The sequence below is a fragment of the Gadus macrocephalus genome, chromosome 16 (genome assembly GCF_031168955.1).
Source record: "Gadus macrocephalus chromosome 16, ASM3116895v1".
NCBI lineage: Eukaryota > Metazoa > Chordata > Actinopteri > Gadiformes > Gadidae > Gadus > Gadus macrocephalus.
The window spans coordinates 4,965,882-4,982,007 of NC_082397.1; the positions used below are offsets into that span (position 1 = coordinate 4,965,882).

The 16,126-nt window shown below is 42.7% G+C and overlaps 1 protein-coding gene across 1 annotated transcript in view; it reads right to left on the reverse strand.

Moving 5' to 3' along the window:
• Positions 1-7,774: 7,774 nt before the first annotated feature.
• Positions 7,775-16,126, reverse strand: part of LOC132474894 (transcriptional coactivator YAP1-like) — an 18,395-nt gene continuing 10,043 nt past the window's right edge. The window contains 5 exon segments of the mRNA XM_060075796.1: positions 7,775-10,659; positions 10,661-10,797; positions 11,160-11,271; positions 13,826-13,935; positions 13,938-14,055. Coding sequence (XP_059931779.1) covers positions 10,564-10,659; positions 10,661-10,797; positions 11,160-11,271; positions 13,826-13,935; positions 13,938-14,055 — 573 coding nt within the window. The 3' untranslated portion in view covers positions 7,775-10,563.

Below are 16,126 nucleotides of genomic sequence, written 5' to 3' on the forward strand. Positions count from 1 at the left end.
GTGCCGGCTCCTTTTGACCTTTTGACCCCAGACTTCAAAGACGTGGCCACAGGCCAGCTGTGTCTACACACATTAAGCCACAAATGTACACCTCCATCCCGCAAAAAATGGGGCCTAGAAACTAACCTCTGTCTTATGTACATTGACTGTACTGTTGGAGGTCACGCCCCTTTTCCGGCCTTTTCGAGATAGCTAGTGATGCTAAAATGTTTACACACATTTCCCGGGGCCCCGAGAACGACATATCCAAGATTTGTAGTTCTAGCCCATAGAGAAAAAAAGTTTTCCCAAATGGACTGTCATTTGGACAAAGCCCCTTCAGAAGTGTTGCCTGCGAGACCTAATGGTTCAGAATGTGGTGGAAAAACAGTTTTTGAGATAGGAAGGTCCTACCGCCCTGAAATTTGAATACCATATTCTAGGGCCTAACTGGGACCCCCGCACCGAAACTTGGCCCGGTCGGACCCCGAGTGCAGGAAGGGGGGGCCTGGACTTTCATAATCTTCGCTCGGTGAATGTAAAGGATGTTTGGTCGGATGTTATGACGAAGAATCATAATGTGAACGGGAATATTCTATTAATGTCTTGATATCATCTTTCGTCTCAACACTTCTGCTGCAGCCGCTTAAAGTCTCACTCCGAGAACCTTAAAATATGAATCAATCCATTAGAAGTATGAAAATATCTTCCCGGTCGTGCAACAGGGCAAACAAGGTGTCCTTTGTCATCTACGTTTTGAGACGATTGCAACAGTGCCACACATGATCATATTTGAATATGTTTCGGGGTAGTAATTAGCTGTCGATTTTGGAGGCCTTTATCAATAATGACCAGCTATAGATTTGCTTCCCGATGGCGATTTTTGACAAATTACATGTTAATTAGCATCTACACGTTAAGCTGAGTCCAATGAGATCAAGCTTGCCCTCTTGCTACACCGAGATCATGTCCTAGACCTAGGTGTACCATGTAAAATACATGTTACCATTAGCTAGAGTGTCATGCTTGGTGTCATTGGACTCATCTCAACGTGTAGATGCTAAATAACATGTCATTTGTCACAATTTTTTATCGGGAAGCAAATCAATAGCTGCTCATTATTGATTAAGGCCTCCAATTTCGACAGCTAATTACTACCATTAAACATGTTCGAATATGCTCATGTGTGGCACCGTTGTAATCGCCTGGAAGCGTAGATGTTGAAGGACACCTTGTTCGTCCTCCTACGCCACCGGGAAGATATTTACATGCTTCTGATTGACTAATGAATTGATTCAGCTATTCCCCCAGAAGTCTGGGGTCAAAAGGTCAAAAGGAGACGGCACCAGCCCCGTTGAAAAAAATAGAATACCACCCAACACACTCAGGAGATTAATGATATTTAAATTATTATGACCATGAAGTCTTTATTTGCATATTTACATTTCGTTATGTGTAGCATGGAAAAATCGGAGAAACACTCCCATTCAGAATGCATTGGTTTACATTTCGTTCTTTGGAAAACGGTTCTTTAGTAATAATATTTGAGGGAAAAAAATGTTGTTGTTGTTTTAGCAGCGAAATGCACCGTGTGCGTGTGCGTGCGTGCGTGCGTGCGTGCGTGCGTGCGTGCGTGCGTGCGTGCGTGTGTCTGTGTGTGTCTGTGTGTGTCTGTGTGTGTGTGTGTGTGTGTGTGTATAACACGCTATTTTATGTTGAAATGCGACGTAATCCAGTGTTCACGAAACGTACACTGTCAACGTATGCTTTTGGCGACTGGGTTGGCTCTCAGATATACGTGTTTCTAACAAGATGATATCATTAAAAGTTACATAAAGTAACAGTTTAATAACACAAACACAGGAAGCACGTGAGCTGCTATAGCGAAAGCAGCGCACAACCTGACGTCGTTGAAACATGCGAGCGAGCCGATCAAATCCTAATAACTATAAAACTAAAGATCAGTCACTGACTGAAGATTATGCAAGTAAAGAGTATATTTCTCGCTAGAAATGTTATTAGAAACACGTTTAACGGTGAATCGGTCCTAAAATATTGCATTTCCCATTCAGATAATAAAGATTAATAAAGATCATACACATTCACTGATTGAAGATTATGTAAGGAAAATGTACATTTCTCGCTAGAAATGTCATTAGAAACGCGTTTAATGGTGTATCTGTCCTAAAATATTGCATTTCCCATTCAGATAATAAAGATTAATATAAGCTACGCCGTGTTCCGGAGCCGCGGGGGATTCTTGGAATTGGGGTTGTCAGTTGACAAATGGGGCTTTTGTTAACTTGTTTTGTTGTTAGGATTAAGTGGGGTTAATGGGTTCGGGATGTTATGTGGTTGTGTGTTGTTCTATTAACATTGTTCGTGTGTTCATTGTTGTCGACACCGTCACCGAGAGTGACGTGACCATCGTTTCGTGCAGCTGTTCCGTGTTGAAGTCTCGTTCAATAAAAAACAACTCTCGTTGTCGAGCATTCAATAAAAACCAACTCACGTTGTCGAGCGTGCCCCCCCCCCCTACAAACGTGTCCCCCCCCCCTTCAACTAACGTGTTCCACCCCCCCCCCCCCCCCCCCCCTACAATCGTGTCGTCATCGTCCCCCTCAACAAACGTGTCTTCCCAACAAACGCGTGGATACTGTAGGTATAACATGCTATTTTTTACGTTGAAATAGCTACGTATCCAGTGTTCATGGCAGTGTTGTTTTCGTCAGGCAAGACGAAAACGAAAATGACGTCGTCAGACCCCTTTTTTCCATGACGAAAATGAGACTAAGACGAACGTCACCAAAGCCATATAAAGACTAAAATGTGACGAAAAATGTAGACATTTTCGTCAGACGAGAACTAGACGAGACTAAATTGTTAGTGAGTGGACGAACAGTCACGCTTGTCCTAACAGTCACGCCCCCATCACACACTAAAAGCCTCGCTCGCGCGCAGCTGCGCCTGCACGCACACGGCACACACACACTACAGAGAGAGGCTGGTGGACGAGACACACTCATACACTACAGAGAGAGGCTGGTGGACGAGGCACACACACACACACACACACACACACACACACACACACACACACACACACACACACACACACACACACACACACACACACACACACACACCATGGCAGCAGCAGCGGTGCCGGGTGCGGGTGGTCGTAAAAAGTTTTGCGACGAAAACTTTTAAGTTTTCGTCTGACTAAAACTAGACTAAAACCTTTGGAGTTTTCGTCGGACTAAAACTAGACTAAAACTTTCAAAGATAGAAATGACTAAAATGGGACTAAAACTAAGAAGCATTTCGTCAAAAAGACTAAGACTAAAACTAAATCTAAAATGCCTGCCAAAAACAACACTGGTTCATGGAAACGTACACCGTCGACGTTTTTTCTTGGCGACTGGGTTGTGATATTAGGTACTCGAACTGCGCATGCGCGAGACGGATAAATCCAGTGCTTAAAGCACCGCCTCTGGCGGTCATCCAGGATTCATAGAACCGTAGTTACATACGTAACTATCGGTTTGTGGATGATGGCTGGTTTAAGCAGCCTCACCTGCAGTGTAGCAATGCATATGCTACACGCCACCAAGGTAGTCACCAAAGTCCAACTAGGTGACATTTACTGGGCTCCACAAGACACTAATTGCTCAATGTGCAACAGGTGTGCAGCCTCACCCAGTTCCAGAGTTTAAACTGGTAAACTGGTTGGCAAAAAAAGAGCAAAGACGGACGGTTCACTTGACGGAGAAACCGTCACTTTCCTCATATCAGACAACTCGTAACTCTGGATGAAAATAAAGGCTTTCTTTTATTGTCACTCTCCTTTTAAACCTTTAGAAATAACCTCCTAAATCCTTGTTATAACGCTGTGTATAATCCCGGACCGCAACAGCTTGTCGGCATGTTGTTAGTGTGTGAAATTCAGCCCAGTATCAGCCGAGTTGACTCAAATTTCCACATTGTTTACTTGCTGACGTTTGTGAATAACAGTGGCTAGTTGGCAGAACTCTTTTTACACACCAGTAGAGTGTTTATCAGAGCGGAGCCCTGAATGTTGCGCAGCATTTATTATGACGTCATTATATAGACTCTCTCTCAGCACCCCCCCCCCCCCCCCCCCCTTGGACTGACTTCCCGCGTCCCTGGTGTTACCCCCTATGTTTTATTCGATACTTTTCAACAGTGTTACCCCTTATGGGTTTTTCATGACCACAGATAAAAAACGACAGTTTTTTTTACGTTTCATTTGATAAAAACGACAGTGTTACCCCTTGTGTTTTTATTCATGACGACCAATAAAAAACAACAGTGTTACCCCTTATGTTTTTTTTCATGACGACCAATAAAAAAAGGAACAGTGCTACCCCATATGTTTTTATGGTTTTTTTCGTGACTACCAAAGAAAAACGACAGTGTCACCCCTCATGTTTCATTTGATAAAAACGACAGTGTTACCCCTTATATTTTATTTGACAAAGACAACAGTGTTACCCCTTTATGTTTTTTTTCATGACGACCAATAAAAAAACAACAGTGTTACCCCTTATGTTTTTATTCATGACGACCAATAAAAAACAACAGTGTTACCCCTTATGTTTTTTTTCATGACGACCAATAAAAAAAGGAACAGTGTTACCCCTTATGGTTTTTTTCGTGACTACCAAAGAAAAACGACAGTGTCACCCCTCATGTTTCATTTGATAAAAACGACAGTGTTACACTGTCGTTATTATTGGCCGTCATGAAAAAAAACATAAGGGGTAACACTGTCGTTTTTATTGGTCGTCATGAAAAAAAACATAAGGGGTAAGACTGCTGTTTTTTATTGGTCGTCATGAAATAAACATAAGGGGTAACACTGTCGATATTTATCAAATAAAACATAGGGGGTAACACTGTTTTTCTTTGGTCGTCATGAAAAAAACCACAAGGGGTAACACTGTCGTTTTTTATTGGTCGTCATGAAAAAAAACGACAGTGTTACCCCTTGTTTTTTTCATTATGACTGATAAAAAACGACAGTGTTACCCCTTATATTTTATTTGACAAAGACAACAGTGTTACCCCTTATGTTTTTTTTCATGACGACCAATAAAAAACAACAGTGTTACCCCCTATGTTTTCTTTCATGACGACCAATAAAAAACAACAGTGTTACCCCTTATGGTTTTTTTCATGACGACCAAAGAAAAACGACTGTGTACCCCTTATGTTTCATTTGATAAAAACGACAGTGTTACCCCTCATGTTTCATTTGATAAAAACGATAGTGTTACCCCTTGTGTTTTTTTTCATGACGACCAAAGAAAAACAACAGTGTCACCCCCTATGTTTTATTTGATAAATATCGACAGTGTTTTCCCCTTATATTTATTTCATGACGGCCGATAAAAAACGACAGAGTTACCCCTCATGTTTTTTCCATGTTGACCAATAAAAAATGACAGTGGCACCCCTGTCGACGGTTTTGGAGGGATCGGAACATGAGCTGTTTAGAGAGTTAAGCTCCGAACCTAACAATGCACCATCAAGACACCGGTTAAAGTCATCACAAAGGTTATACTTGAATTTATAATTCGCATGAAATAGAGATAAGAATAAGAACTTTCAACAGAGGTCATCAACCGGACTTGAACCCCAGTCTCCAGGGGGTTAGGCAGAGTGCACCCCACTGCACCACTGAGGCTATGACAATACACAATAATCAATCATCATTAAAGAGGATATACATGACATTAAAATGTATGTGTGTATTTCTATTATTTCCCTTATTTTTTTTTTCAAGACGACAAATAATAAACAACAGTGTTACCCCTTATGTTTTTTTTCATGACGACCAAAAAAAACAACAGTGTTACCCTCTTTATGTTTTTTTTCAATACAACCAATAAAAAACAACAGTGTTACCCCTTACGTTTTTTTCATGACGACCAATAAAAAACAACAGTGTTACCCCTTACGTTTTTTTTCATGACGACCAATAAAAAACAACAGTGTTACCCCTTATGTTTTTTTTCATGACGACCAATAAAAAACAACAGTGTTGCCCAGGGACGCGGGAAGTGGGGGTGCTTAGGGTGCTGCAGCGGCCCCTGGCTGTAACTGCAAGTGAGAAAGTTATCTGAACAAATCAATACTTTTTTTTTGTTGTATAATTTTATCATACAACATGATTTTTCATTAAATTATTGACATCCACCCTTTTTATGATATTTATCATATTATCGGTACTATGCTGATTTTACATAAGCATGTTGGTGTTCAACATCTGTTGTAGTGAACATTCTAAAACTGGTGTAAAATGTTGCTGCCATATAAATAGACACGTTGAATGTTATCGTTTTGATTCTGGAATCCCGCACGTAAACTGGTTGGCAAAAAAAGAGCAAAGACGGGCGGTTCACTTGACGGAGAAATAGTCACCTTCCTCATATCAGACAACTCGTAAGTCTGGATGAAAATTAAGGCTTTCTATTATTGTCACTTTCCTTTGTAAACCTTTAGAAATAACCTCCTGAATCCTTGTTATAACGCTGTGTATAATCCCGGACCGCAACAGCTTGTCGGCATGTTGTTAGTGTGTGAAATTCAGCCCAGTATCAGCCGAGTTTACTCTAATTTCCACATTGTTTATTTGCTAACGTTTGTGAATAACAGTGGCTAGTTGGCAGAACTCTTTTTACACACCAGTAGAGTGTTTATCAGAGCGGATCCCTGAATGTGACGTCAACCCTCATCTCGTCTCTGTAAACAACGGATGTTGCGCAGCATTTATTATGACGTCATTATATAGATTCTCTCTCAGCACCCCCCCCTCGGACTGACTTCCCGCGTCCCTGAAAGGAGGTGTAGAATAAAAATCACGATTATCTATAACTCCTTTTTTTCTAAAATATATTCTCTCCATAATTGTTCTGTACCTCCTTTTTACCTAAAATATATTCTCTCCAGCATTTTTTCTATACCTCCTTTTTCTCGAACTCTTATCCAGCCAATAAGAATGCTCTGAAAAAATTGGGAAATGAGGGATAGAAAAATTAGGGAGAATAAAATGAGATAAAAAGGAGGGGTAGAATAAAAATTAGGATTATCTATGCCTCCTTTTCCCTAAAAATATATTCTGTCAATCTTTTTCTATACCTCCTTTTTCCTATAATATATACTCTCCATAATGTTTTCTAAAATTAGAAAATGTTATCGACAAATGATGGAGGGAATACAATTTTGATGAAAAGGAGGTTTAGAAAAATGATAGAGAATACAATTTCGAGAAAAATTATATATACCTGTTTTGCTAAATTTTCCCCGAAATTTGTTCTCTCCATAATTTTTTTATAATTCATTACTTCCAAAAATATTTTCTCTCCATAATTTTTCTATACCTCCTTTTTAGCTAAAATATATTCTCCACCATTTTTTTTTTTTTTTTTCTTATCAGGCCAATAAGAATGCTTGAAAAAAAGAGAAAAAAAAAAGGTGTAGAATAAAAATTAGGATTATCTATAACTCCTTTTTTTCCTAAAATATATTCTCTCCATCATTTTTCTATACCTCCTTTTGTCCAAAAATATATTCTCTCTACTTCTCTATACCTCATTTATTCCTAAAATATATTCTATCCATCATTTTTCTATACCCCACGCTGCTTTCCGCACTTGTCTTATTAGCTTGAGTGATTTAACAGGAATCTGATTGGTGTGTGATCCTCACATTCACCCATCCCACGATGGGTGAAAGTGAGCATTTAAGCATAATGACCACAAAGGGAACATTTTACCACAAAGTATATATATTTTATTTCAAGGCCAATTTCAAAGTTTCATAATGTAATATAGTGTAACAGAATGCATGTTTCTAGGACACAGGCACATTTATCTATCAAAAATGAAGAGATTGTTATTGGATAACACAAATTGCCTTTGATGGGCATTCAGACAACTCTAAATACAAAAATCATTCTCTTGTGTGATTAGTTCTACAGCTACAATGAGTCTGACACTACTACTATGCCCAACCCCTACACTAACTAAGCAAAAAAGAAATCATGTTTTTGTGACAAAATTCATTGTTTAGTCAAATTACTGTAGCCGTGCAGTACAAGCACTGTAGTGTACCAGCCTTTTAAAAAGTCATTTTAGTTGCATTTTCTCTCAAACACTGTTTTAACCCTCCACTAGCCATTGTCAATACACCGAGCCACAACATCAATCTAAGCTAACAGTATAGCGATCATTCATTTGTTCTCTTCGTAGTTCTTTACAGTTCCGTCAGATTCAAACTACCACTTCAACCTCAACCCTGGCATTATTATTGAAGTTGCGTTCTTGTAGTGCCTCTTAAACGCACAAGGAACGAAGGTTCAAATCATGTCGTTTTGTTTGATTACTGCAGTAATACGAAAAAGGCGTGTAGTCATCATGTAAACATTTCAGAATCAACATAATCTGACGGTGAGGAAGATGAGTTCTGTTGTTCGGTTTCTGTGCCATCCGATCTGTCTACCAGCGGCTCTCTGCCCCCGAGAGATTATAGGGGGGGGGGGGGGTAGCGGGGAGGAAGGAAGGAAACTGGGCTTCTTGTTTTATTTGCTCTGGGACCTTCTATGCAAGGGTTTGTCACGCAAATACAAATCACCTCTCTTCTAATCATCTGGTCTCTGTCCCCCTACTCCACCTACCCGTCCGCGCCAACACTACATCGTTTCACATTAGCTTATACATCTTTCTTTTTGTTCTTTTTCCATATGGAGTTTGATTACAAATCATACTGTTTCTGGATTCACCGAGTAGGAAGCAGAAAAGACAAAATAAAATTACAAACACATCTTTGGAAACCGTCTCAATTCCTGACTGAAATTATAACCGATAGTTGTTTTTTTCTTGATTTGTTTCGTTGTTCTGTGAGAGTTTATACAACCTGTGTAGCTGCTCACAATTGTCAACCCCCTCCCCCCTTGCCCACCCTCTTTATCGTTTTTCTCCGTGACGAGACCATATTAAACACGTCCAAGCCCCACCCTCCAACTTACCATGGCCACTGACAGAGTACCAGTTTCTAACATGGCGGTGTTACTTGGTCTGATACACTCATTGTAGCATCTCACCTTGAGCAATGACTTATTTTTAGACAGATATTTTAAACTTTTTTTTTTGGTTAATCCCAACATTATCAATGGAAAAAAAAAGATGTGTTCATTAGACATTATACGATAACATCAGTACACACACACACTTATAAAATCAGAGAGGTTGTGTGAATAGTAAGCAAGGCTAATGGGTTAAAAACTGAACTGATTTATCAGCTGAAGACTCAATCTCCATGTTATCTGTTCGTCGGCTGAAGCGACACATATTGACCCTGTTTGAAAAGCGTTAATTCATCTAAGAAAACAAAGCATGCGGTCATATGATCTAGGAGTAAAATACAACTGTAAAGGCTAAAATAAACAATTATGGAGAAAAACGAAAATAAAACCGAGAAAAAAAATCATGAATTAGACTTGGATAAGACTGATACAAAAAAGCCATAAAATCTAGGGTTTAATAGAAAAAAATAACTCCCGAAATCCCAGTATTATGTGTATTATTTAGTTTTAACAAAAAGTAAAAGGAAATACATTTGATTACCAAACATGAGTTTATATAGAATGTGTTTACGATACAGCTTCTCAGATATTTCTTATTGCTGCAATACAGAAACTTGGCAATTGTTTGCTTTGCTCGCCTTTCTCGCAAAAACAAAAAAACACAAAGAAATAACAACTGAAGGCACTTGATTTGACAAAAACACAAGAAGGTTTTTCATCGACTTGCTGGCACAGCCAAGCAGTGGTGTCGTGGGGCCCCCACTCTTACCTGGCAAACAGGTCAACTCGCACCACCCGCCCTCCCTAATCACCAACAGTCCCTCGCACTCCACCATTTTTGGTTTCTCAGGCTCACCAAACGGTTAAAGAGTAAAAGTAAAACACAATAAAACGACAAAGAAAAAAAAAGGCCAATTGTAGTCCATTAGCGCACAAAGCTAGAGCGGTGGCCGATTTTTGTGTCGCAATTCAGAGCTAAATGCAGCCCGAGGAACCAGGGGCACCCAGGAGAAGCTAGCATCCGTGCCCTAGGTTTGAGCCCCTTGGCTGGGCTACATGCGGTGTAGAAGAGAGCGATCGAGAGACGGAACGAGCGGGGACCCTGGAGTATATGTGTCTGTTCACGGGCCAGCCTTGAAAACGCAGACAAAAAAACGAAAAAAAGGAGATAACTAATTGGAGGAGGGGAAGAAGAAAAAGAGGACTTGAGGCACATGAAAACAAAGAAAAAAAAAACAGGAGCGTCGCTGCCTCGTAGGAGGTTGGTCTGGAGTTATCACAAGTCCTAAAGCTCGGAGAGAAATGTCTTCCATGCGTCCTCCGTGCTGCGCAGCAAGCGGCAGTTCTGAAAGCGTGAAGTTTATTTTCAGGCGGGGGGGAGGGGGGGGGGGGGGGGGGGGAGTGAGTAAGCAAGGAGGAGACCCCCTTTGGTATTGATCGGGGCACGGCGCGTCCTGCCACCTCCTCATCAGCTCCTATAACCAGGTGAGGAAGCTCTCCTTGTCGATCTTGGTGGCGGCGAGCACAGACTCCATGTCGTTGAGGATGTCCGAGCTCAGCGCCTCCTGCAGGGCTGGGCATCAGCTCCTCCCCCTCCACCGCCATGCTCTCGCTCTCCAGCGTGCCCAGGTCACGTCCCGTGCCCGGGATGGCGTCCAGGTAGTCCGGGAAGCGGCTGCTGGGCTGCGTTGCCATGGAAGCCGGAGAGAGTCACCTATAACACAAACACAAGCACACGGGATTAGATGCGACGTGATTGTCAGTTCGGAGCTCTGATTAGTTTGAACCTTTGTTGATGTTTTTAACTTTGCTCCTAATCCGGGGAGATGCATTACATTTGCATTATTAATAAATTCAAGATGATTGTGTTGATTATAATACACGCTGTACATTTGAAAACGACGATCCTGGGTCATTTTCCACCCAATTGATATTTGTTTGTGTACATTTCTTTTTGTTTTATCCATGTCTCCTCTATCGCTATGTACTTGTATCGGCAACATAAAAAAAACAACATTAAGGGAAATCTTCGGTTCCCTGCGGGGGGGGGGGGGGGGGGGGGGAGCCTCACCTGTGTCCATCTCATCCACGCTGTTGAGGAAGTCGTCTGGCGTGCGGGGGACGCTGTAACTGCTCATGCTCAGGCCGCTGTCCGTGCTCTCGTCCCTGGAGTGGTAGGTCCGCTGTGAGAGAAACATGGCGCACACCGTTTACTGTGGAGCCCTGTGTGAGGTCTGCGTGCAGCTTGTGGATGTAGCTTTCGTTTGTTATCCTTTCCAAAGATAAGTGTGTACGCCTCAGCCTATTCCATTTGACATTCTACAATATTGATGATAATGAGGACAAAATTATTCACTTTGTGGTTCAAAAACATTTGGTGGTTTGGGCTGGATGAAGTGGTACTTGGAAAACACTGATTTGCAGCACACTTTCTTTTTATCCCATTGAATTCCTATTGATGTCATCAAGGCCAGACAAGGTAAGGCACGTTTATTTATACAAACAAACACAAGGCTGTTCACAGCGCTTTACATAAGGGAAGAGCGGCCTTGAGTTGCTTGCTGAAGGATGCCAACAGGTTTGGCTGAGGACTACGGGGATCAAACCCAGAACTTGGGGCAGGGAGGTAAACACCCTTGGCACTAGACTACCCTGACCGACAAGACAACCCCTGCGGTCCGCACCGGTGGGTGAGGGCATAGAGCCGCACCTGCAATGCGCAGAGGAGCTTTTCGCTGAAACGCGAGAATTAACTCGATGAACTTGTGAACCCAATGACAGAGTGTGTGTTGAATAAGCTAGAATAGCAGCCCCAACTCCATGCAACCTTTCTGTACATTATAAGAGAAGGAAATTAACTGGAGAGTCAGAGATAGGGAGGAAAGAAAGAAAGAAAGAAAGAAAGAAAGAAAGAAAGAAAGAAAAGAAAGAAAGAAAGAAAGAAAGAAAGAAAGAAAGAAAGAAAGATAGGGAAAGAAAGACACAGAGAAAGAGAGAGTGCAAGAGAGGGTGTTTGAGAAAAGAAAAAGAGAGAGAGAGGGCGAGAGCGAGATACTGAGAACAAGAGAGACATATAGAGAGCGAGGGAGAGAGAGTAAGAGAGAGCAAGAGAGCAAGAGAGAGAGATTTGACAAGCCTATACTAATTAGCAGAGAGAAATATGTACGCGGCCATGGTCGCAGCAGCAGATGAATAAGTCTATTGTGAGAGCAGAGGCGTGGTCGGGGCGGGGGGGGGGGGCTGTGGGGGCCGGGGACCGGGAGGAGGAGGGGGACATGAGAGATTAGGGCCCCTGGTCCACAGACTGGACCACATGTTCACATGGCCCGCTTTCTATTCAAAACCGCCATGTCCACACGGCTCCGAGGCCCTGGGACCGCCAGGGAAACTTACATCCCATAATAGTCTCTGTGCGGCGCGACACTCGTGACCACGTGACCTGAATGAACACTTCTCGCCGGCGCTGTGTTCTGTGTGCACGTTGTTGTGTGTTAGCGCTTCTCCGTGGATCTTGTCGCTTGTCATCAAGACACAAACTCACAACGTTTTATTCCTTTAACATGAGGTCGATTATTTCAAGTACTTTATTAATCCCAGCTGGGAAATGCCGATATCACTGCAGAAAGTAGAGTACGTTCATAGAAATTGTAAATATATAGAACATGGAATACATAAGTAATATGTATAATATTATATAGAGTATATAAAGTAGCATACTATTTGATATAAATAGCTGTCAGTCATGGCTGGATGTAGCTATCTTTTGGCCTGTTATGCCCTCCACACTCTGATATTGTAGTTTAGCTCTGCTGCTAACTGTAGCCTCTGCCACTACCACCGTCAACCACAAGAGGTCACCAGTGCTCACACAGAGATCCAGCACCTCTCCCTGAACCTCTGATTACTCATTACCATGTGAACAGGGTTAAGCCCTGGGAAGGCGGCTGTTTGTTACGGCTTGTGAAACCTCAAGAACCACACACTGAGACTCCCTCCCTCCCTCCCTCTCCCTCCCCTCCCCTCTCTCCCTTCAACGGAAAAAAGAGCCAAGGCATGACAAGCCAAGCCCGGAACAACAACTGTGTCGATCGCCTCCAAACCTCCCCTCCTTTCAACCCCCACACCCTTCGGCTGAACTTCTTCTGATCTCTGCCACTGATATGGTCACTCAGACTTAAAATGAATTGACAGGGTGAAATGAACGTGTGTTTGTATGAGTGTGTGTGCGTGTGCATGTTGTGTGTGTGGACTCATCTATACATCTATGTAGATATGTAGATATGTATGTAAGCATATATGTATGTATGAATGTGTGTATGTGTATCTGTTTACGTGTTTGTGTGTGTGTGTGTGTGTGTGTGTGTGTGTGTGTGTGTGTGTGTGTGTGTGTGTGTGTGTGTGTGTGTGGGAGTGTGCATGTGTGTGTTTGTTTATATCTGTGTGCACGTGTGTATATCTGTGCGCACTTGTGTATATCTGTTTGCACTTGTGTGAATGTGTGTGTGTGTGTTTGTTTATGTATGATTGTGTGCGTGTGTGTATACATATGTGCACGTGTGTGTGTGTGTGTGTGTGTGTGTGAGTATGAGTGTGTGTGTGTGTGTGTGAGTATGAGTGTGTGTGTGTGTGTGTGAGTATGAGTGTGTGTGTGCACGTCTGTGTGTGTGTGTGTGTGTGTGTGTGTGTGCACACGTGTGTGCACGTGCGTGTGTGTGTGTGTGTGTGTGTGTGTGGGACGGACCTGTTGAGGAAGGGGTCGGAGCTGTTGGCGGTCATGGTGCGGGCGTCCTGGGCCATGGGCGAGGACACGGAGTTGGGGATGCCGGCGGGGTCCTGCTCCATGCTGGTGGCAGCTGGTTACGTAGCGCCAGCTCCTGAACATCCAGGAAACAAATAAGAGTTTGATGAGCCGCATTACATTGACGTCGTCGTCTCTTGTGGAACATGAGGCGGAGAACAGTCGAAGAACGGCATCAGAAGTTTCGAAAGAACAACGCACGTCCGAGCCGCATGTGGTTATGATATGGAGACACAGAGTCTGAGAAGCCGTCATTGGTATTATCACACACACAACACACCATAGTTTTCTAGTTACATAACAAGGAGATAACAGTCGTGGTTCTCTGTGGACACACAGCGTCCGACAGAATCTCCCAGACAGGGAGTTGAGGCAGGATTGAAGGTTCTGGTTCTTTCTTTCTTTTCTTTTTTTCCACTTGAGGAGAGTTTCGTGTCCTTGACTGCGGTGAGGTCAGCTGGGTTTTATGTGCGCCGGCCGAGATTTCATTAAACTCAGCGAGAGCCAAGGACAACATATGGGAGGCAGCGAGGGGGACGTGACGCGTTTAGACCGAGTGTTGGATTACCGCTAGCTCTTAGCCTAGCGGTGAGCCCTGGCGGTTTGTGCAGGCTGTATTAGAAGAAGGAAATGGACTCCATGTCCTCTAGGAAAAAAAAAATGGAGGAGGAGGAGGTTTTGAGGGGAAAGGGAAGGAGTGTGGGGGGGGGGGGGGCAGTATGACTTCATTAGCTCATTTTAGAACAAAGGTTTCAGGGTAGCTCTGCTGTTTTTTTTCCCTGTTCTGTTCGTTGTATTTTTCTGTATTTTTCCTTTGTCTTACTTTGTTTTGGTTTTTATCCTCTCTTTGAGGAGGCGCTAGAAGGCTAACTGATGATTTCTCCTTCTTGAGCAACAGGAACTCTTCTCTTTTTTTCCCCTCCTTGAATCCCACGCACACATGTGCGCTGCCTGGTAATGATTAGGGCTGATTGGTAGGGCTGTGTACTGTAAACAGCTTGTGGCTTTCTTTAATCGCACAGCACTCTTTTTTTAATTTATATAAATATATTTTAGGACGACTGATCCACTCGGGCTGTCTGGGCAATGACGGGGAAGTTGCTTACAAACTTCACACTTTTGCAATCTTGGGGTATATTTCTATATTTGGGTGTGTCCATGGCTTCAGTCAAAAGTTGAACTTTCCACCCAATCTGTGTGTAGGTTGTTATTTCCTAAGCTGTCCATTTGTGAGAAATGATATGAGCCTGATGCCTCAAGTTTAAAATCGATTTTTGGGTAAACATAACTCTTATATAGCATATAGTATGATAGTATATAAAAAATATAAATTTTTGGCAATTTGTGAAAGACACAAAGCTCAACTGACCTGAGTGTGTCCTGCTGTTAAGGAATTCAAACCATAACCCATGTCACTAGTAGTGTCCCTATCCTTTTATAAATCATAACATAACCCCTAATGAGTATTTCACTTTAAAACACATCATAAGAGACAACCAGTAGAGGGCTGTCCTTCTGGAATCCACCCCCTCCCTTGGGCAAAGACTCTCTTTCTATTGCGTGGCTTTGATTGCACGTGGGGGCCCAACCCAAACAGTGATTTTCAAAGTAACAGCGTGAAGCTGTATGTAAACAGACAGAGCGGAGCCCTCATTCATAAAGTGTGAGCTGGTGTTTTATGTTGGTGTGTGACACAGCCTTGAGTAAATGGCTCAACCGCACCACCCTGCGTGGGCTCCGCTGTCACGCAGCATTGTCAGGAAGTGATAAAGGCTGGTGACTCACCAACCCTCCACTGTAAACTATATCTTACATCAATTAACAGCGGCCCCATCAAACTCTGCCGGCGGAGTACAGAGGCCCATGATCGGAGGGGTGTCTGCATTCGAAGATTCACCCATTTTGTTGATGTTTGGTCGATGGACTCTTGCCAAGGGTTACGCACACTTTTAAGTTTTTTAATGACTTCCCGGCACTTGCTTAAAACAAATATTGCTAGTTATTAATTTACAAAGATTGCTAGTTTAATGACTGTTGAGTTGCTGAGTCGTTGTGTGTCACAAACGTTCCCAAAACGCTTCGTGTCATATGACTGAAGCCCTTTCCCCATTAAACTGACCACATGCAGTTGGATGTGATGGTGCCGGGCGCAGTAGTGATCTTGGATATGGTACCGGACGGTCACGGTGGAGTCTGAGGTGTTGGTTGCCATGGTGACCGTGTTTGGGGTGTGTCGTCAT